Source organism: Balaenoptera ricei, chromosome 11, assembly GCF_028023285.1.
Source record: "Balaenoptera ricei isolate mBalRic1 chromosome 11, mBalRic1.hap2, whole genome shotgun sequence".
In the NCBI taxonomy this organism is placed as follows: domain Eukaryota; kingdom Metazoa; phylum Chordata; class Mammalia; order Artiodactyla; family Balaenopteridae; genus Balaenoptera; species Balaenoptera ricei.
In genome coordinates this window covers 101,354,659-101,376,215 of record NC_082649.1, presented here as the reverse complement: position 1 = coordinate 101,376,215, position 21,557 = coordinate 101,354,659, and the positions used below count along the sequence as shown (strand labels likewise).

Genomic DNA, 21,557 nt, shown 5'->3' with positions numbered 1-21,557 from the left:
TTCTCCACAGAGCCTTTCAGAATTCATTGATATTTCTATGGGATTTTGTTTATAGCACTCTTTTGGCACTGAGCACATTTTGCCTTAATGCATGATTTCCAAGTGTCCCCTAAGAGGTGTTTCAGGTTAAAAGAAAGGCCAATGAAGTTTGAGAGACTTCAAGTATATAGAGCTGCCCTCCCTACTGCCTCTGCCCCTGCAGAAGGCACAGCAGCCTATCAAAAGCACAGGAAGGAAGAGAAACTGCTTAATTTGGTTTATTCCAGTGTTTTCCCAACTTATTTATCATAGAAAAAATTTTTTCTTACAAAATATGAACATCCAGTGCAACACTTGGGGAAAACACTGCCTTAAACTAGATTTCTTGCAGGCATGTCTACTGTATAAATTGAAAGCTCTTTGAAGGCAACTGTTGGGCTCTGTTTATTTTTCCTGCCTTAGTACATAGTAGATAATGTTTGTTGAATGAAATCACATTGCAAGATCAAGAGCTGATGTTTCTTTGGAGGCCTGAGGTATGAATATTGTAAAGTAAAGCTGGTCTGCTATGTCTTGTAACTGGCACATGCATAGTAGGTACTCAGTAAAGGCTGAAGAATGCTGAGTAAATGCTGAGCATCTCTAAAGAGTGCACTTAAAGTGTTTTCTCTCAGTTGTTGAACTAATAGGGTGTGTCTCTTTTCCTAATAACTGTGTGTGCGTGCACGCATGTGTGCGTGTATATATTTAAATAATCCAAAAAAGGAAAACTGGGTAAAAGGAGCCTGATTCTCTAGGTTTTCCACCATCTTTAACTCTTTTTCAGTGTTTGCTTTTATAGGTGTGCTGTAATTTAAGAAAACAGAATTAAAAATAAAAATCCAGGTTTTATAAAAAAAAAAAAAACGTCGGTGTTAGGTGGTGGTGACAGCGATAAAACATGACATTTAGAAATAAAGATTCCTATTGGACTCAAAATACCATTTAACTCACCAGTGGAATTCACACACTTTTCATGAGTACATTGCCTATTTTAAGCTACACAGTTTTGCAGAGTCTCAGCTAAGGAGGCAAAAGGACAGAATGGTTCAATCTTAGTAATTTTTGTTAAAACTAATAAACCAGCAACAACGACAACTACCACCACAATCTCAGACTGGTATAATGCTGTGTTCATAGAGTAGCCTTTGTTCTGAGAACTGTTTTTTACTGGGTATGTCTGGACAGGCATGTTGTTACGTACGCACATAAACATTTATAAGCACGAATAACATGGGCATGAATATTCACAATATCCCTTCTTTCAGTTCTGACTTGAGCTGCTTCCTGGAATTGGCAAGGTTTGGCTGAGTAGACAGAATGGAATTTAACCCCTTTCTCTATCTGTTCCTGAACCACGTCCGTTGGATCTCGTCACAGGCTGGGAAGACTTTCATCTTCAGCATTGTGATTTGCATTTGGTGGAGGCGTCATTCTAATGGTTAACTGCCAAAATTCTAAAAAAAGTCTTTGGAATTCCATTTAAATTCTTTTTTTCTCTCTTTTTTTTCCTTCTGGGCTCCAACCAGGAATGGAGACGCCATTGGATGTCTTGTCAAGGGCAGCATCCCTGGTGCATGCTGACGATGAAAAACGTAAGTCAGGAATCCATTTTAAGTGGGTTTTTTTTCACCTATACCCCCTTGTCTCCTGGAGTATAAGAAAATCACGTGTTTTTCCACATGGTTTTGTGGCTATAGGCTGTTAATTTTGGTTGTTTTCTTCAGAGGTAACAGCTTGGCATCCTAATTTTGGTTTTCGAGTGCCAGAACATGTAAGTCTTCTGTTATCTTTGGATGCTAGGGCTTGAGCTGTAAACTCAGCAAGTTCTTTTCCTCCGCAGCTTACTCTAGCGGGATCTGGAGTGGAGATACTCCTTATGTGTCTCTAGAAGTTTAGATAAATAGGTGTTTGTTGATAGACTAATTGAGCAGCAGAGAACTAGAGATGCGAAAAATCATCCAAGATCATTCATGTCATTGGAAGTGTGCATATAACGGGAAATAGTCGTGCAAATTCCATTTGCATAGCTAAAAGAGAACAAATACTGGGGGGAGAGCGCGCGCTAGTGTGGTGGGGAAGGGGCACAAGAAGAGAGAACACTGACATTGGAAGGTCATTTGCCACTGTGTGAAAGTGATTTTCCTGCTCGTCCTAAGGTATATTTGTTTTTAAATGTTACTGTTCACAGTTGATATTTGCAAGAATGACTGTTTTCTGTGGAAGCAAGGTTGAGTGTTCTTTTGTAAGCACTAAAATGCTACTGACAGAAGATTTGGTGAGATTGAGCTTTTATACATGGTAAGTTCTTGAAGATGAGCAACTTTCCAGTTTAGTTCTTAATAAATTGGCAGCTGAAGTGCCTGTTCCTTAAGATGTAAGGTCTGCCTTTCTACTAGCTGGTAGGACTTCTATTTGTCTAAGGCTCAGTTTCCTCATTAGTAACCCGGAAATAATAGTTGCTACTTACAAAACATATGTGAAGATTAACTGGACTTTGTGTGTACAGTACTTACCTTAACTGTCAACTCCTGGGGCGACTGCCTTGCCCTGTTCTCTCTAGGCACCTTGTTGGCCCTCTGGTAGGACTTTCTCCAGTCCCTTATGTCATCCCTGTGCCTGCGGCTTCCTCTCTTCCCCCACTACCACCACTCACACAATATCATCTTTAGATGACTGACTGAATGAAATAGCCATTGAAGTTTTTTTTTCCCCAACCTCTTTTGTAATTTACATTTATTTAGCTTATGATTGTTGGGAAGTATAATTATCCTTTCCTAAGGAAACTGAAGCTCAGGGATGTGAAGTGTCATTCCCAGGGACATTGAGCTCGGGAGAGGCAGCTCAGGTTGTAGGCTTTTATTGAAACAACAAGAAACTCCTTTATACCTCTAAGATTGCAGTAAGCGTTACTGACTTGAGTAGCTAGTTACAGATTTCGTTAAACATTAATATAGCTAATTTAGAAGTTTTTTATGTAAGACAGTATTTTGAATTTCTCTGTTTTATAATGCCCACATTTAGTTAGGATCAGTAAAACAAAATCGTGTTTGTATAAATGAAAAATAAGTAATGACCTCAGGGTAGCTTTTTGTGTCCTGAGTGAAGAGAGTAAAAGTTTCTCCTCTTTTTCTGCTGCCTTCTCAGGTTCTCTCCTGGAGCCCAGCTTCAGGATCAGTCTGCTCAGGTTGGAAGCCTGAATAGTTACCAATTCAGTGAGCAGTGATTGAAGGCTTATGGAAAAAGGGGTCTTTCTGGGGGGGCAAGTGGCAGTCCTGCCTTCATGGAGCTTATGAACTGATGTATGCATTGACTCTTGCAGCTGTAAAATGTATGTCGGGAGACTGGGTGTACTTGTGACATAGATGCAGGGCCTCCGTGGAGCCTACAGTTTGAGAGAGCTGTTTTTCATAGAAACAGAACGATACTGCCAAGGGAGAGAGGAATTCTTACTTTCCTCCTGCGTTGAACACAGTATTAGCGTTTTACAGAGGAAGGATATATACATATGTAAGGTCAAAGTGATCACAGGGTAGACTTTATTCTGAACTCCAATTCATTTAGGAATGGGCTGGCATGATTCTGGAATCCCTCTATAATGGTTTCAGCATCTCAGGATCATTTTTTACATTTAAAGAAAAGTAAAAAAAAAATAAAATAAAATAAAGCCCAAAGATGTCTGTAATCATTAACACGGAGGCGACATTTTTGAGAAACTGTTTCACTGTGGTGCTCTGTGTACCACCCAAAGAACAGAACCCAAGAACCAGGGATTCACCATATTTTCTATTACCTAACAATGTAAGAATGTGAAAATTCAGGCAGTTTATAGACAAAGTTGAACATTAAGTTCACAGCCTTTCGGTAGATTTTTCAGACCTACTTGTGCTTGTTCAGCCTGATTCAGCTTTCTCTGCCCTAGATTAATTCTATTTTAGCTTTTGTTGAAAATTGCTCTTATACTTCACGTTCTCCTCAACTTTAAAAAAGTCTTGTGTATGTAATCTGATTTGGGTGTCTTATTACAAACAGAAAAATGTTCTACGACTTGAGATCAGTTTTCCAACTTGTGTTGGTGACCTAAATGGTTCTCTTTCCTTTTGCTCCTGGAGAACCAGTAACTGAGGCATTTTTGAAGATGCTATTGTTTTAGCATTTGGAGGAGAACAGTGTCTGTTAGGAACTGAGTATTTAATACCTGATAGCCTTAAGGCTTCATTATGTCTACCAGCAAAGAATCAAAGAAATATCTCAATAGTACGCTGCAGAGCTGAAGTCAATAGTGAAATGGTGGTTTTGTAGTAACACAATAGCCACTTATCTGGATGGCCTAGAAGGAATACACTTACTTAAAATAATCATTCCACTGCTCATGAGACATTGATTTAATCAGCATCCCGGGTAATCCTGGAAGGTACTTAATGAAAATACAACATGAGATGGCCGATTTTCCATGTGCTTGAGGAATCTCTCCTTTCAGGGATCATTAATACTGGTGCTGGGAAGACCTTAACCTTTGTCCAAGTCTATTTTTTAGGAGTCAAAATGGAACAGAATTTGTGGACAGGACACGTAGGCACCTACGTTTATAACGTCACCTGGGTGTGTCTTTAACGTGATACTGCACTTCATCATGATATGTACAGAATGTTTTCTTTTTGGTAATTTTGTTCTTATATCTTCTAAGTTCCTGTATCTGCTGACTTCCTTACTTAGGCTGAAATAGTTTTAAGAAGCATGTAGCTTTGTTTTTGAGGATTTTGGTGGAGGGGGTAGTGCTTTTGATCTGGTCTAACGATTATGTGTGTGATCAGAACAAGCTGGGTAAGGTCGGCGTGAGTGACACAGAGCAGCAGGGGAAGAAGGCGGCTTTTGCAGTGTTGCTGTTGCATCTGCTCCTAGAAATTCACAAACTCCTTGTTTGGTGAAGGTCACTGAATGTTGAGTAACTGATGAAGCATAAATTAACCATCATTCTCCAGGGAAAGCATTCCTAGGAGCATAAGCTCTAGTTATTATGGGGGCCAATGCCTCAGATGTGTGGAACATTTTCATGTGTATAGGTTGTGTTCTGTTTTGCCTTAAAAAGGGAAGAAAGAAACCTATATGCTTCATTATAACATAAAGATGAGCTGCGCTCACATACTGTCTTCTCAGATGGACTTCTGTCCTCCTAGATCACCATCACTTCATGCCAGCCTCCTCATCAATCAGGTCACTGTGTGTATAGGTTACGGTGCTTTAGCCACTTTCCTGTGACCAGGGCTGCTCCTGATTTTTTTTTCCCATTCTCTCCTTCCCTCTTATTCTCTTGCCTTTCCTCTCAGCACCTGACACAGTGGCTTTCAAACATTTTGGCCATGGCCCAGCGTAAAAAAGCATTTACCTTGTGACCTTTGTACTCATATTGACATAATTGATACAAAAGCTTCATGAAACAATTCCTACCCTGGCTTTGTACAGTGTAGCTTGATTTGCCTGTATTTCTTTGCGTTTTACTTTGTCCAAATAAAAGTTGGGTCATGACTCATTAAGTTGACTTTAGGATCCACAAATGAATTGGGACCTGCAGGTGAAAAAAACATGATTTGGTTTATGTATCTCTTTCATTGGGTAAACTTGCTTCTGGCTCCTGCATGTATGTACTGGGGAGATTTGACTAACCCGTGGGGCATGAAGGTACAGTGAGCCAGGGTATTCAGATGAGCTGGAATCCATCGGTGGCTGGACAGGGGTGACGTCCTCACATTGTTCTCGGCCAAGAGCAGTGGAGGACTTGGCATACCCACTGGGAGCAAACAGGACTGCCCCGTTAGAGGCAGTTCCTCTCTGTCCTAAGCCTGTATTGTTCCTGATTTTTAGAGTCAGTGCTCAAGAAAATGGTCACTCCCCTTTGGTTAAACCTACTTAGGTCCCTCTTGCTTCCAAAAGGGTGTTCCATTGAGACTGCCTAACAGACACTGATGGAGAGCCTACCGATCGGATCCTTTGCAGCCTAATTTGATGGCTCCGGTCACTGCATTTATGATTTTTATCCTTTATATCCTAACACCTGTAGAGAGATCATGTATCCAAGACAGGGGCTCACCGTGGCAGTGATTCCCAGAGAGAGGAGGAAGGAGTATTTGTAAGCATTTTGCAAACGCCTACCCAGGTGATTCTGATGTTCGGTCCCTTCCCCCAGATGTGAGTTACTGAGTCCCTGGTCTAATAATACTCCTTCGGGAGTTCTGGATCTGCGTCTTTAAGAAGGAGGGGCTAGAACTTCTAGGTATGAGACGCTGTAATTCTTTGGCTATCATAATCCTTTAACCAGGTTGTTTATATTTTGTTCCATTTCCTTCTCTCTCTCTCTCCCTCTCTCTCTAAATATATATATATGTATAATATATATGTATGTATGTATATATGTATGTAGTGTATGTGTATGTATACACGTATACACACATATATATGTGGATTATTTTTACTGAAACATTTGAGAGTAAATGGGAGATATCATGCCTCTTTACTCCTAAATACTTAAGTATGTATTTCCTATGAATAAGAACGTTCTGTTGCATAACCACAGTTCGGTTCTTTATTACAGTGTTACTTAAAAATGTGTAAGCAGAACACTGGGCATAAAATGTTTATGCTTACAGTTCTTTTACAGCTGCATAGCCAGGATATGAACTTATCATTTAAATGTAGCCCGTAAAAGTTAACCATAATCCAATAGATGATGATCTGCTACGGCTGAATTCTGTCCCCCTGGCGTATGGTGCCACTCCTGCTGCGCTGCGCTTGATTCTTTTAACGTCACCGTGCCTGTACTGCCATGTGTCCTTTGACGCAATTTCCCCACCATTTTTATCTGTGCAAACTCTTGTAAAATATGTCATTGCATGCGTTATGGTGACATAAACTGGTTTTCTTTTAGTGCAAATACCTCAATCTCATACTAGGTCTGTTTCTGTATTTTTCTCATTAGACCAGAAAAAAAAATGCAAACACAGTCACCAAAATCATGTGCCAACACTTGGTTATATTTATAGTAGGTGTCTGATACAGGATATACTTACGTTCGATTTTTTAAAAAAGATTCTCAGTGAAATAACAGCACAAGTGAAAACTCCTTCCAGATCCCTCAGCATTTGCCTGTGGACCTCAGTTTAAGGGTTACTGTGTTATCTCATTCAGTTCTCACAACAACCCGACACAGGAGGCACTATAATTAGTCCCATTTTATGACCAAGGAAACAGAGATGTACAGCACTGAAATAATTTGCCTAAGGATGCTTAGCTGGTCATGGCGGTGCTGAGGTTTGAACTCAGCAGCCTGACTCTGAAGCCTAAGCCCTCATTCATCTGCTCTGTGCGTCCTCAGGTGGGAGGCCATTGAAGACATGGTTGCAGATTAAAAACAAGCAAAACTGTATATGCCCCCTCCACTAATAAGTCAGCAAGGAGGTTTTCATTTGGAAAAGGTTTCCCAACCAGTGAAACAGCATTTCCTAGGTATGAAGTAGCCGTCATCAGCCACATGTGGAGGACGGGTGTCAGCACATGTGCAGGGGCTGCCCGGACTCCCCTCACGCGTGCCGGTGGCTCAGCTGCCTGCCGCCCCAGAACCTCTCTTCACCCTGAGCTTTCTTGTCCTGTAAGCACCTCAGTGGACACAAGGAGAGGCTCTCGGCTCTGACGACACGGGCTGCTTACAGAGTAACAAGATCCCTCATTGCCAGAGTGCCCAGGCAGAGATGAGGTGACAGCTGTTCAGAGGCGGTGAGGAAGGGAATAGGCATTGGGTGAGTGGCTGGGCTTGAGGACCTAAGGTTCTGTGGGTCGGTGTTAGACCCCAGACCTGTTCACGGCAAGGGTTCTGCACTATTCTGCTTCGTATTCCACGCGTGGACCATTTGGTGCATCTGATCAGCCTTTAATCAACATCTGTAGGTAATAAAGTAACTGCTGGAGTGAAAGGCTCATCTCTAAGGAATTAATTTATTGAACACTAGCAAAAATGACCCACTCTAATTATCACTGTTACTACTAATAACATACAAATTCAAAGGAGTACTGATTCCCTCTTGATAATACTTCATAGTTTGCAAAACATTTTCATTTGATTCTTATAACAAGAACCTTTGCAGTAGGCTGAGTGGGAGGCGTCAGAGAAAAAATGAAGCTTTAAGACTTTGGATGCCTAAGTCAAGATTAAAGTTTAAAAAAAAACTTGAGGTGCTTCCCCCACCCGCCCCAGTATCTTGATGTGCCATCGCATGCTACGATCATCAGAATAGCAATTAATAACTGAGTGTCAGCTGTTGCTGGGTAGTGCAGAGTCCTCCAGGCGAGGAACTCACAGGTCCTGGGGAGCTGTCTTCTTCTCTGGCTTAATGTTCCCAAGACTCCTTTTGATTTTCAAAATAAGGAGACTGAATTTACTGCCTTTTCTAAAGGTTGGAGTCACTAATAATTTGTTTTCTGCATTCAGTTATTTACCTTTCATGAACAATGGCATTGAAAAGATCATTGCCCAGTAGCCCATTTTACTTTAAAAAGCTTCAGAAAACATAAGGCGGGATAGTATTATGTGCTTATTTAAGACACTCTCTAGGTGTGGTCAGATGCTTTCATCACCGTTTGCTTCCCAGGGTAGGCACCTGGCATCTAATCAGAAGGGCTACCCCCCAGAGACAGCTACTACAAATGTCTCTGCTATTTTTGTAGTTTTATATCAGATCAAATTAGCATATTAAATGTTAGAAATGGATCTCACTGGTGAAAATAATGGCTTGTTAATTAGCATAATGGATGTTGGAACTAGATTCTTCCACTGAATAGCTCTTTAGACACTTGAGGATGGTTTATTATTTCCTTTCAATGAATATTTTTCAGTCTTTAGAAATCCCTGCTTTCCTTTAATACACATAAAAATGTTTTGAACTGTTTTAACGTCATTCGCAATTCAATTAAAAATATCAGTCAAAAATCCTTGGCTGATAAACCCACGCACATATGGTCACCTTATTTTTGACACAGGAGGAAAGAATATACAATGGAGAAAAGACAGCCTTTTCAATAAGTGGTGCTGGGAAAACTGGACAGCTACATGTAAAAGAATGAAATTAGAACACTCCCTAACACCATACACAAAAAGAAACTCAAAATGGATTAAAGACCTAAATGTAAGGCCAGACACTATAAAACTCTTAGAGGAAAACATAGGCAGAACACTCTATGACATACGTCACAGCAAGATCCTTTTTGACCCACCTCCTAGAGAAATGGAAATAAAAACAAAAATAAACAAATGGGACCTAATGAAACTTAAAAGCTTTTGCACAGCAAAGGAAACCATAAACAAGATGAAAAGACAACCCTCAGAATGGGAGAAAATATTTGCAAGCGAAGCAACTGACCAAGGATTAATCTCCAGAATTTACAAGCAGCTCATGCAGCTCAATATCAAAAACAAACAACCCAATCCAAAAATGGGCAGAAGACCTAAATATAGACATTTCTCCAAGGAAGATATACAGATTGCCAACAAACACATGAAAGGATGCTCAACATCACGAATCATTAGAGAAATGCAAACCAAAACTACAATGAGGTATCACCTCACACCAGTCAGAATGGCCATCATCAAAAAATCTACAAACAGTAAATGCTGGAGAGGGTATAGAGAAAAGGGAACCCTCTTGCTCTGTTGGTGGGAATGTAAATTGATGCAACCACTATGGAGAACATTATGGAGGTTCCATAAAAAACTAAAAATAGAACTACCATATGACCCAGCAATCCCACTCCTGGGCCTATGCCCTGAGAAAACCATAATTCAAAAAGAGTCATGTACCACAATGTTCATTGCAGCTCTATTTACAGTAGGCAGGACATGGAAGCAACTTAAGTGTCCATCGACAGATGAATGGATAAAGAAAGTGTGGCACATATATACAATGGAATATTACTCAGCCATAAAAAGAAACAAAATTGAGTTATTTGTAGTGAGGTGGATGGACCTAGAGTCTGTCCTACAGAGTGAAGTAAGTCAGAAAGAGAAAAACAAATACCGTATGCTAACACATATATATGGAATCTAAAAAAAAAAAAAAGGTTATGAAGAACCTAGGGGCAGGACAAGAATAAAGACGCAGATGTAGAGAATGGACTTGAGGACACGGGGAGGGGGAAGGGTAAGCTGGGACCAAGTGAGGAGTGGCATGGATATATATACACTACCAAACGTAAAATAGCTAGTGGGAAGCAGCCGCGTAGCACAGGGAGATCAGCTCCGTGCTTTGTGACCACCTAGAGGGGTGGGATAAGGAGGGTGGGAGGGAGACGCAAGAGGGAGGGGATATGGGGATATATGTATACGTATAGCTGATGCACTTTGTTATAAAGCAAACTAACACACCATTGTAAAGCAATTATACTCCAATAAAGATGTTAAAAAAAAAAGAAAAGAATCTTTGGCTGAAGTACTTACCTTTTTTCATTTGATACATACCTTTCTCCACATTCCTCCCTCCCCATCCTCTCCTCCCCTCCCTGCATCTTGAGAAAATCCTTGCCCTCCCTAATCAGTATCTTGTCCAGACACCCCCAGCACAAGGACCGTTCTTTGTTGGATGTCTTCCAAACCATCATTTGAAGTTGCTGTCTTCACCCACCCTGGCTCATCAGTCTCCCTCCTGTAAGATGGAACATTCACACCTGAACAGTGATCTGTGTGTGTGATCTGGGTACAGTGAACTGAGGACCACCACCAACCTTGTCTTAGTCATGAGTCCTTGGGGGTGAAGGGACAGAGGGAGCCGGGTGGGTTGGTGACAGGTGCCTGAAGCGGCCAAGTGTGAGATTGCAGGGTGCAGGGACCCCTGGAGAACAGAAACTCTTCCTCCTTTTCAGGGGGCGGCCCCCACCCAGCTCCAGCCACTGCTGTGCCAGAGCTGGCTCACGGGAGCCACTTGTGCGGGTCTCCTCCCAACCTTGAATCACGTTGGGAGCTTGAAATCAGCCCTGGTGGGAGTATTTACACCAGATCCTGGCTTTTTTGTTTTCCCTCCTTACAGAGCCAGTTGTTACCACTGGCTCCAGCTGACTACTTTTACATGTGAATGTGGAGCTCTGATTGTTCAAGACACGATGAAGGCTGGATTTTTATATAAAATTTCTAGATACTTAAAGTTCCATGTGAGGCCAACAGTAGTTCCTTTGCCAAGATGGAACCTATAAGTATCTATCTAGTATGTGCTTTCTAGTCTAGTCCCAATACTTCTATTAATACAACCTAAAAGAACAGATTTTTAAAAAAATCTCAGAAATAACTAATTTTCTTGTCAACTGCATTATTATGAACTTTCATCAAATCTTTAACCGTGGTAATTTTTAAGTCTTTTGTCATTTACAGACAGTTCTGGGTGTACTCTGATGCTTTTGCAAATATGTTCCTATAAAAGGGTTTCATCTTCAAGAAATTCATGGAAAAGACTCTGACAAGTACAGGTTTCTGGTAACTGTGCTGCTGAACTGAATGAATAAGCATTTTCAGAACTCTAATGAAAAACTGACGAACTCATAAAAGTGCTAACAAAAGATCAAGATGAAAAAAAAATTAATTACATGGGACTGAGTGAACTGATGAGGATGAGTATAATTTTTGTGACTTTCTGTTTGAATTAAAAAAAAAAAATCCCACAAGGACTCAGAGGCAAAGAATATACAAATCGATTTTCACTGCAAAGTAAAGGAGCTGTTACAGTGGAGGATTACTGGACTGAATGTCAATATTATGACATAGTATGAGTGTGTTTCATGTTTGGTAATTGCAATCATTGTTGCTTTTGTTGTGGTCATCCATGTACAATGCTTGGTGTCAGTCTGTTTATCTCTTGTAAAAATAAAATACAGTCTGTGTGTGTGGAAAAAAAAAAAAGCAACTTCCGTCAGCTTCTCTCCCCTCCCCCTTTGTAGTTGTGAATTCCTATAGCAATTCTTTAAGAGCTGGAAAAGGTGATATTTAATATTGAAACATCGCCAAGTATCTATCATGATCTCAGTGTGGACATGAATCTGGGTATGTGTGTATTTCTCCTTCCATTCAGATTGTTTATTTTTAAAAGACAAAAGGCCACATCTTTTCTTCATCTTCTTTTGTTTTCTTAAAGATTTATGTTACACAGTTATGAAATGCTTGTTGACTTGGCATTGTATGTGGATATAATTTGTAGAAGCAATAAGTGTGGGATTTACACTTTTAGAGAAATCAAATTCAGTTTGAAAAATCAAACTGTTACTTCCTCAGTGGCTTTTTGATTTATTGTAACTGCTTTTTATTGGATCAAACTCTTGATTCCTTGTAAATGAAATGAGTACATCTTCTTTCCATTTGAAATCGGGGGAAGTTACCATTTCTTTCTCTAGGACTGCCTTTTTCCTCAGACTTTACATACATGTGTTTTTTTTCTCCCTCTGAAAAATACTGCTTAAAAGTCCCTTCTCTCATGAAACTTACCTCGTTTAACTGGGCTGTAGTCACTTCTTAAATGAACCAGACAAGGCAGAAATCCGTTTTGTTCACCGGTAAGCAGGGGTTGAGAAGAATGATTTTTTTCAGTTCCCCAGCAAAGTGCTAGCTTAGGGTGCTTTGAATAAAACATTTTAAATTACAAAGGAATGTTTCATTCAGGAATTCAGGGGGACATACTGGATGTTTGGAGTAAAATGACAGCCTGAACACACGCATCAGGCTCCCCTCTTAACGAAAATCCTTTAAAATAAGAAAGTACACTATACATTTAAAAAAAAAAAATCTGTAACACTGCGGAAAACTAGCAAGGGTGCCTACCTTCGTTAGACTAAAAGTTATAAAGAATTCCTGGAAAACTGAAAACAGATGGGATTAGATTGACAAAAGAAAACAAAAACAAAAGTAAAAAATCATAACCCCAAACACAGGTGCAAAGCTGAATTAAAAGCAGAACTTACAGTGACTAACACCTGCCAGTGGGAAGGGGCCCCGGAGCAAAATTCAGGAAAATAAAGTATTCCATTTATAACAGTGATCCCCTGGCTAAGAACTGACTGTGTTCACAAAAAGTCAACATCCTGTTTGGGAGGGTTCCTCAAGTAGGTTTAGGGACCTGAGAGAGAAGCAGAGTAGAGTTTAAGATCACCATGGGCACCCACAGCAAAAAGGGTGCTGGGGAAGGAAGTCTGAGCCTTCTAATAGGCAGTATGTACTAAAATCCTTCACACTAGAGGCAAGACTTTCTTATTTTGGCGGGTCTGTGTACTTGTCTCCCAACCTGCCTGCTGCTTGTTCCTCACTCCTATACCCTAAGGCAAAGCCCATCATCAGACGCTTCCTGTACTCTTTACGTAGAGCCCTACAGTTGAGCCTCCCCAAGGAGAGACCTCATACTAGAGAGGAAACAGGCATTAGTTGCCCTTGTGGATCAACCCAGTCTTTTATTCTTAAGTATGAATGAATATCAAGGGATCATCAGACATTTGAGGAAAACAAATAGGATGAAAGAGAAGAACCTGAGTCAGAAGACTCTGGGGAATATGGGAGAAGTAAAAACATGTTAGATCTTCAAAGAGATTTGACAGTATGAATATATTAAATAAAAGTACCCTGCTATGAAGAAAAAGATCATTTAGAACAACAAAGTTTATGGAGATTAAAGCTATGATTATTGAATTTAAAAGATTAAGGAAGATCAGCTTGAGAATTGAATGGATATGATTGAAGACAAAATTAGGGGTTTGGAAGATAGGCAACAAAATGTTGCAGAATTTTACAGAGATATTAGGATCTTATACATCTGCCAGATTGAAGTTCTGGTGGGATGAGGCCAAAGCAGTACTGAGAAGAGGATGCATTTATTAGGAAAATAGGAAATAAGTGAGTCAAATGGACAACCAAAACAACAACAACAACAATAATAATAACAAAAGTAGAAAGAAAAATTTATATCTGCTTTTATCTTTATAAATGAAAATGAAAATAAACCAGCAAACCCAAACGGTAAAACCCCAAACTGTGTTTTTTTAAGTATAGTTTATTTACAATGTTGTGTCAGTTTCAAAGGTATATACTGCAAGTGATTCAGTTATATACTGAATATGTTTGTTATTATTAGAAAACTAGCCATCCTTTAAAAGAAACAGCCTTGTAGAGGTTTATGTATTTCGGAAACATTTAGAGAAGTCAAACTAAGACCAGTGAACAATAAAATTCAAAAAATGTAGAGTCTGTAAGCTCCTGGGCTCTGTGATAAAGAGTCCAACTAAAGAAATTTGATCTAGACGGTTCTAATATAATTCTTCCTCTGGTGAAAGCAGTGAGGGGATTTACAGGATTTCATTCATTCAAAAAATATTATTGAGGGCCAAGTTTGTGCAGAGAACCATGCTAGATTTGAACAGAACACATTAAAATGTGTAAGACTCAACATTTGCTTGAAAGCTAGCAAAGGATAGATGTTAATAAACAATTGTGTTAGTTTTCACTTGCTACTGTGATAATCACTGCAAACTTAGCAGCTCAAAGTCCCACCTGTTTATTTTATTGTTCCCTTGATCTTAATTTGGTTTCTCTAAATCTTCCTGAATTAAGCAATTTTTGTTTTGACTGTAGTACTGTAGGTCTACTTTTCCTTGTTATTTTCCTTCTCTCTGAGCTTTCAGAAGAATTTCAGAGATAAATCGCAAGAAGCTACTTTACCTTTGTGTGACTAGACCATTAAAAAAATCTTTCTGTATTAAATTTTAAACTTTTTTTCCTCTAAAAATGGGTCAGTCTGGTTACCAAGGAGGTGGCCTTTTAGATAATTCAGTGTGAGGGCAGGCCCTGCTTGCCTTTGTCCACATCACTTTTTTGTGTGTTGTGTAAATATACACTTCATGAGCAAAAGGAAAGCCTTGTTAATATTTGTATCATAACTGAGCATATGCTCCATCAGCAGCATTTTAACCAGAGTAAATTATTCTTGAGACTTGTTGAAAACCCAGCTGCACTAATTGTAGAAGACTAGATATTATTCACCTATTTTTCAAGAGTAATGAATTAAAATATAAAATAATTGTTAATTGTACTTGAAGTATATGCATAGAGCATATTTAGAGAGTGAGTCAAATTTTGTTTTCTTCTGTGGGATTGGGTATTTTTCATGGTATTGAACCTGAATTTCAGTTGAGATGTATGGAAGTCTCATTATTTGATATTCCCATTTCATATGTGTGGCGCAGGTAATTTTATAAATTAATATCCTAGTATTAATAGCATGAAGGAATAGCATGGTGAAAGGTTATCAGTTAGAAGATAACCAATGAGTAAAGGAATTGTTTACATCTTGGAGGAGAGGAAAGGGTTTAAAAACGTTTAGTTTTACATTTAATTTGAATATTACTGGTTAATTTTGGCTGTCAAACCTCAAAACCATAGTGTCCTAGTTGAGGATTCTCAACCCCCTAAATTTTGCCTGTGGAGATTGGGATGGGATATTTCTATAATAAGAATGAAACTTGGTTTTTCTTTTATTAGATTTGTTTGTAAATATAATGATATTTATGTGCTGTGATGTTTTCAAGCGAGACCAGTGAGCTACTACTAAATATTTTACAGCGCAATGTTGTGAAGTGCCAGCATTTGGTTTTGGCATTTGATGTATGTTATCCTACTGAAATAATTGATACACAAAAATTTTACGTAATGCTTTGTAATAGATGCCAATGCTGCTGATTGTGTGCCCCCTGGCAGCTCTCAGCCAATGGGAGCCTCCCTCCCAAGGTCATGCCCCTTCCCCGGTGCAGCCTGCAGGCAGTGACTGGTGGGTAAGGGGTGTAAAGGTCCAGCCAGCCCTCTTGCCCTGACTCCGAAGGTCGCTGTGGCCCTTGTGACTGCATTGAAGGCCAACTTCTCCCTCTCTGACTTCTTCCCTTACCCCACGGGGATGATCCTGAGAGAACCCCCCAGCAAACTTCCTGCACACTCTCTCCTCTCAGTCTGCTTTCTGGGGAACTCACCTTGCAGCAGACCTCTACTTCCCTTTGAGGACTTCTGTGCAAACAGATGCTAATTTAGGACCATTAACAGATGCTAATTTAGGACTTTTCTATATAGATAGGACTTTGATTATATCCTCTTGTTCTTATATCCTCTAATGCAGAGATACCCTAGCAATGTTCCTGACGTTTGCCTCTCTATCCTCTGCTTGGATGTAAGAGTTTATTACTTCACTGCATTGTCAGTTGTTAAACACTTTGAGGAGCTAGGGCAGTTTTATTATTGAGTGGAAATCTACATTGCTATAACTTTCACTCCTTGGACACATTTCTACTCCCAGCTACTTAGAACATTTAATCCTTGGAATTGTTTGTTTCCATCCTTGCAGTATTTGAAGAAAATTATCACATTCCCTTTAAGTTTTCTTTCTAATCCTGAGATGCCTCGTTTCTCACTTATTTCGTATATGATGTGCTTCCTTTCTTTTTTCCCCAGCTTTATTGAGGTATGATTGACAAAAGTTGTATCGGGACTTCCCTGGCAGTCCAGCGGTTAAGACGCCACACTTCTAATGCAGGGGGCGTGGGTTTGATCCCTGGTCAGGGAACTAAGATCCCACATGCTGCGCGGCCAGAAAAGTTTTTTTAAAAGTTGTTTATTTACTTGAGGTGTACAGCATCATGGTTTGATATACGTATACATTGTGAAATGATGACCACGATCAAGTTAATTAACACATCCATCACCTCACATTGTTACCAGTTTTGGGTTTGTTTGGTTTTTTTTTTGGTGGAGTGAACACTCAAGATCTACTGTTAGCAAATTTCAGGTATATAATACAGTATTATTAACTTTAGTCACCATGTTGTGCATTAGATCCTCAGAACTTATTCATCTTTATAACTGAAATTTGTACCCTTTGACCAACATTTCCCCATTCCCTAACCCCCAACCCCTGGCATCTACTTTTTCTGTTTTTTGTTTCTGTGTGTTCAACTTTTTTATTTTTATTTTCTATTATTTACTTATTTATTTTTCTTCTGGTTTTATTGAGATATAATTGACATGTAGCACTGTATAAGTTTAAGGTGTACAGCATGAGGATTTGACTCACATACGTCACGAAATGATGATCACATAGGTTTCGTAAACATCCATCACCTCATGTAGATACAAAAGGAAAGAAGAAAAATTTTTTTTCCTTGTGATGAGAACTCTTAGGATTTAGTCTTTTAACAACTTGCATACGTAACATGCAGCAGTGTTAATTATATTCCTCATGTTGTACATTACATCCCTAGTACTTATTTGTCTTATAATTGGAAGTTTGTACCTTTTGACCAGCTTCATCCAATTCCTCCGACCCCGACCCCACCCCCGCCTCTGGTAATCACAAATCTGCTCTCTTTTTCTGTGAGTTTATTTATTTGTTTTTGAAGTATAATTGACCTATAACACCGTGTTAGTTCCTGGTGCACAACATAGTGGTTTGATATTTCTATACATTACAAAATGATCACCACGATAAGTCTAGTTACCATCTGTCACCGTACAAAGATATCACATTTTTATTGACTCTGCTCCCCACACTGTACATTTCATACCTGTTTCTCATTTATTTTGTAATTGAAAGTTTGTACCTCTTTTTTTTTGATTGAGATATAGTTGATGTATAATATTATGTAAAGTTCAGGTGTACAACATAATGATTCACAATTTTTTAAGGTTATATTCCATTTTTAATTATTATAAAATATTGGCTATATTCCCTGCATTGTACAATATATCCTTAATGCTTATTTATTTTATACATAGTTTGTGCCTCTTAATCTCCCTCACCTATTTCTCTCATTCCCTACCCCACCCTTGCCGGCAATCACCTGTTTGTTCTCTGTATCTATGACTCTGTTTCTCTTGTTATGTTTGTTCATTTGTTCTGTTTTTCAGATTCCACATGTAAGTGAGATCATATGGTATTTGTCTTTCCCTGTCTGGCTTATTTCAGTTAGCATAAGGTCCTCCAGCTTCATCATGTTGTTGCGAATGGCAGGATTTCCGTCTTTCTTGTGACTGAATAATATTCATATATATATTTATATAAATATATAATATCTCATTTTCTTACATTAATATATATTCATATATTCTCACTATTTCTCACAGTAATATCTACAAATATAATGTATATTAACATATAAATGTCTTACATTTTTCACATTGATATCATATATATTATATATACACGCACATATATATCACATTTTCTTTATCCATGCATCTGTTGAGCGACATTTAGGTTGTTTCCGTATCTTGGCTATTGTGGATAATGCTGCATTGAACATGGCAGTGTAGCTATCTCTTTGAGATACTGATCATTTCATTTGGGTATATACCCAGCAGCGGAATTGCTGGCTCATATGGTAGTTCTATTTTTAATTTTGGGGGGAACTTGCATACTGTTTTCCGTAGTAGCTGCACCAATTTACATTCCTATCAACAGTTCGCAAGTGTTCCCTTTTCTCCACACCCTTGCCAACACTTGTTATCTCACCTTTTTGATAATAGTCATCCTAACGGGTGACATCTCTCTGTGGTTTTGATTTGCATTTCCCTGATGATACAAAGGTGTAGTTGAGCACCTTTTTATATACCTGTTGACCATTCATATGTCTTCTTTGGAAAAATGTCTATTCACCTCCTTTGCCCATTTTTAAATTTCGTTGTTGTTGGTGGTTTTTTTTTTTTTTGCTGTTGCGTATTGAGTATTACAATACTAAATATTAACCCCTTTATATAAAGGGAATTATATAATATTAACCCCCGATATTAACTCATAATATTAACCCCTTACTAGATACATAGTTTGACATTTTTTTTCTATTCCATGGGTTGCCTTTTTATTTTGTTGATTGTTTCCTTTGTTCTGCAGAAGCTTTTTAGTTTGATGTAGACTCAGTTGTTTATTTTTGCTTTTGTTGTGTGTCCTTTGCATGTCATATCCAAAAAACTCATTGCCAAGACCACCGTCAAGGAGCTTATCCTTTATGTTTTCTTCTAGGAATTTTGTGGTTTTAGGTCTTAACTTAAGTCTTTAATCCATTTGGAGTTGATTTTTGTATATGGTATAAGGGTCCAGTTTCATTCTTTTGAATGTGGATATCCAGTTTTCCCAGCATTGTTATTGAAGAGACTGTCCCTTCCGCATTGTGTATCCTTGGCAGTCTTGTGATAGATTAGTTGAACTGTATTTGCATGGGTTTATTTCTGGGTTCTCGATTCTGTTCCACTGGTCCTTGTGTCTGTTTTTATGCCAATACTATACTGTCTTTATTATTCTAGTTTGTAATATAGTTTGAAATGAGGAAGTGTGATGCCTCCAACTTTGTTCTTCTTTCTCAAGATTGCTTTGGCTCTTCAGGGTTCCATATAAAATTTAGGATTGTTTGTTTTATTTCTGTGAAAAACGCCAATGGAATTTTAATAGAGATTGCTTTGAATCTATGGATTGCTCTGGATAGTATGGACATTTTAATAATGTTAATTCTTCCAATCCATGAATATGAGACATCTTTCCATTCATTTGTGTTGTCAATTTCTTTTATCCATGTCTTACAGTTTTCAGTGTACAGATCTTTTACCTCCTTGGTTAAATTTCTAAACCCCTTATCATTCTTAATTATATTCCAGCTTGTCTTTATTTTAAAATGTGGTTCAGACCAGGCCTTGTCATGGTATTACATTTTCCATATATGCTGTTACCCCATTTGAGAACCTTTGCACAACCTGCTGTCTCTGCTTGAAATACTCTCCTCCCCCATCTGAGTTGCTGGCTCCTCCTTCACCGTCAGTCTTCACCTTGAACGTCCCCAGGGCCGCAGTTTGACTTTCATGAGCCTGAGGCACGTTTGCTCTTGTAGGCGCCTGCCTTCATCAAAAATGTTTTAAAAATTATATTTTACAACTGCTTTGGTATAAAGATGAATATATTGATATTATACATTAAAACATACTCTTCAACCTAATGGTTCATTTTTTCCTTCTGATTTTGAAAACAATTAAACCATTCTCATGGGCGACCCCTGCTCTGCCACATGATGCTACGGTGCGTAACGTATTTACCTCTGTAACCTCAGTGTGTAGAGCAGAGCCAAGCTCATGAATGAATGAAGAAAGATACCCTGGGCTCCAAGTAAAGAATTCTCTGACCAGAGTACATGAGAATTGTATATTTTTAAAATGTTTCAACCCGTATTAAGTTTTTATTATCTACCTAATACCTGCTCATTGTGGAAAGTCTGATAAATTCAGAAAAGTAGGAAGAAAAAACTCATAATCCCACCATCCAGAACATCACGTGTCTCTTCTGCTTTGTTTCTTCTCATCAGTTTTCTGTGCCTGCTTTCTTGTTTCATACGATCACTGTTAGATGCTGGATGCACTCTTTTTTTTTTTTTTTTTTAAAGAGGTTTATTGCATAATGCGTACAATCTATGGGTATTTATAAGATGGGACTTGACTAACAAAGGTGAAATGGGAAGCTTAGATGGTTAAAGAGGTCTCCCTAAAGACATGATATTTTTTATTTATTTATTTATTTATTTATTTATTATTTATGGCTGTGTTGGGTCTTCGTTTCTGCGCGAGGGCTTTCTCTAGTTGTGGCAAGTGGGGGCCACTCTTCATCGCGGTGCGCGGGCCTCTCATTATCGCGGCCTCTCTTGTTGCAGAGCACAGGCTCCAGACGCGCAGGCTCAGTAGTTGTGGCTCACGGGCCCAGCCGCTCCGCGGCATGTGGGATCTTCCCAGACCAGGGCTCGAACCCGTGTCCCCTGCATTAGCAGGCAGATTCTCAACCACTGCGCCACCAGGGAAGCCCTGGATGCACTCTTTAATATCCCTTTCCACTTAACATAATGTAATCATTTTTTAACGTGAGGAAATGTTCCCAAATGCTTTAACGGTTGTATAATATGCCATCCAGTGCATAGGCCAAAACAGATGCTCCTTTATTGTTGGAGTTTAAAGTTATTTCTAATTTTTCCCTTTTATACATAATACTGCAGTGAATGTCATTTATTCAGGCAGCTTCTTCTTCCCTTTTCCCCCCTTTTTAGGGTTATTTCTTTATGGTGAGTTCCCAAACATGAATTACTGGGTCCAAGAATGCATGTATGCTGTTATCACTACTTCTATCCTGGCTGTCCTGGGGTCTTTTCTTTTTCTTGTTTTCTTTCTTTTTTTTTTTTAACTTTTCCCTGGCTCCTATCTTTAACACATAGAGCTGAATTTTCAGTTAAATGAATTTTTAATGGGTGGAATTAATACTTTGCTATTTATAGTTTATTGTTTCACACGTTTTAGCTTATTATTTCCAAGTAGGTATATAATTTTGAAGGTAGGATTTCATATTCTCAATATTTCATTGTGTCCAGCACAGTATAGAATTCATAGTGGGTCCTTAGTTTCGGTTGATTGGTTGAGAAAAAGAGAATTTTAAAAGGGGACCTAATGCTGGGGAAAGATGACACAGTTT

General features: G+C 38.8%; 1 protein-coding gene across 6 annotated transcripts in view; it reads left to right on the top strand.

Annotated features, from left to right (window-relative positions):
* VGLL4 (vestigial like family member 4) overlaps window positions 1-21,557 on the top strand; it is a 273,405-nt gene that overhangs the window by 129,816 nt on the left and 122,032 nt on the right. For all 6 annotated transcript variants that reach the window (XM_059940386.1, XM_059940387.1, XM_059940388.1 and 3 more), the window contains one exon: window positions 1,548-1,613. In XM_059940386.1, coding sequence (XP_059796369.1) covers window positions 1,548-1,613 — 66 coding nt within the window. The remainder of the gene's footprint in view (window positions 1-1,547; window positions 1,614-21,557) is intronic.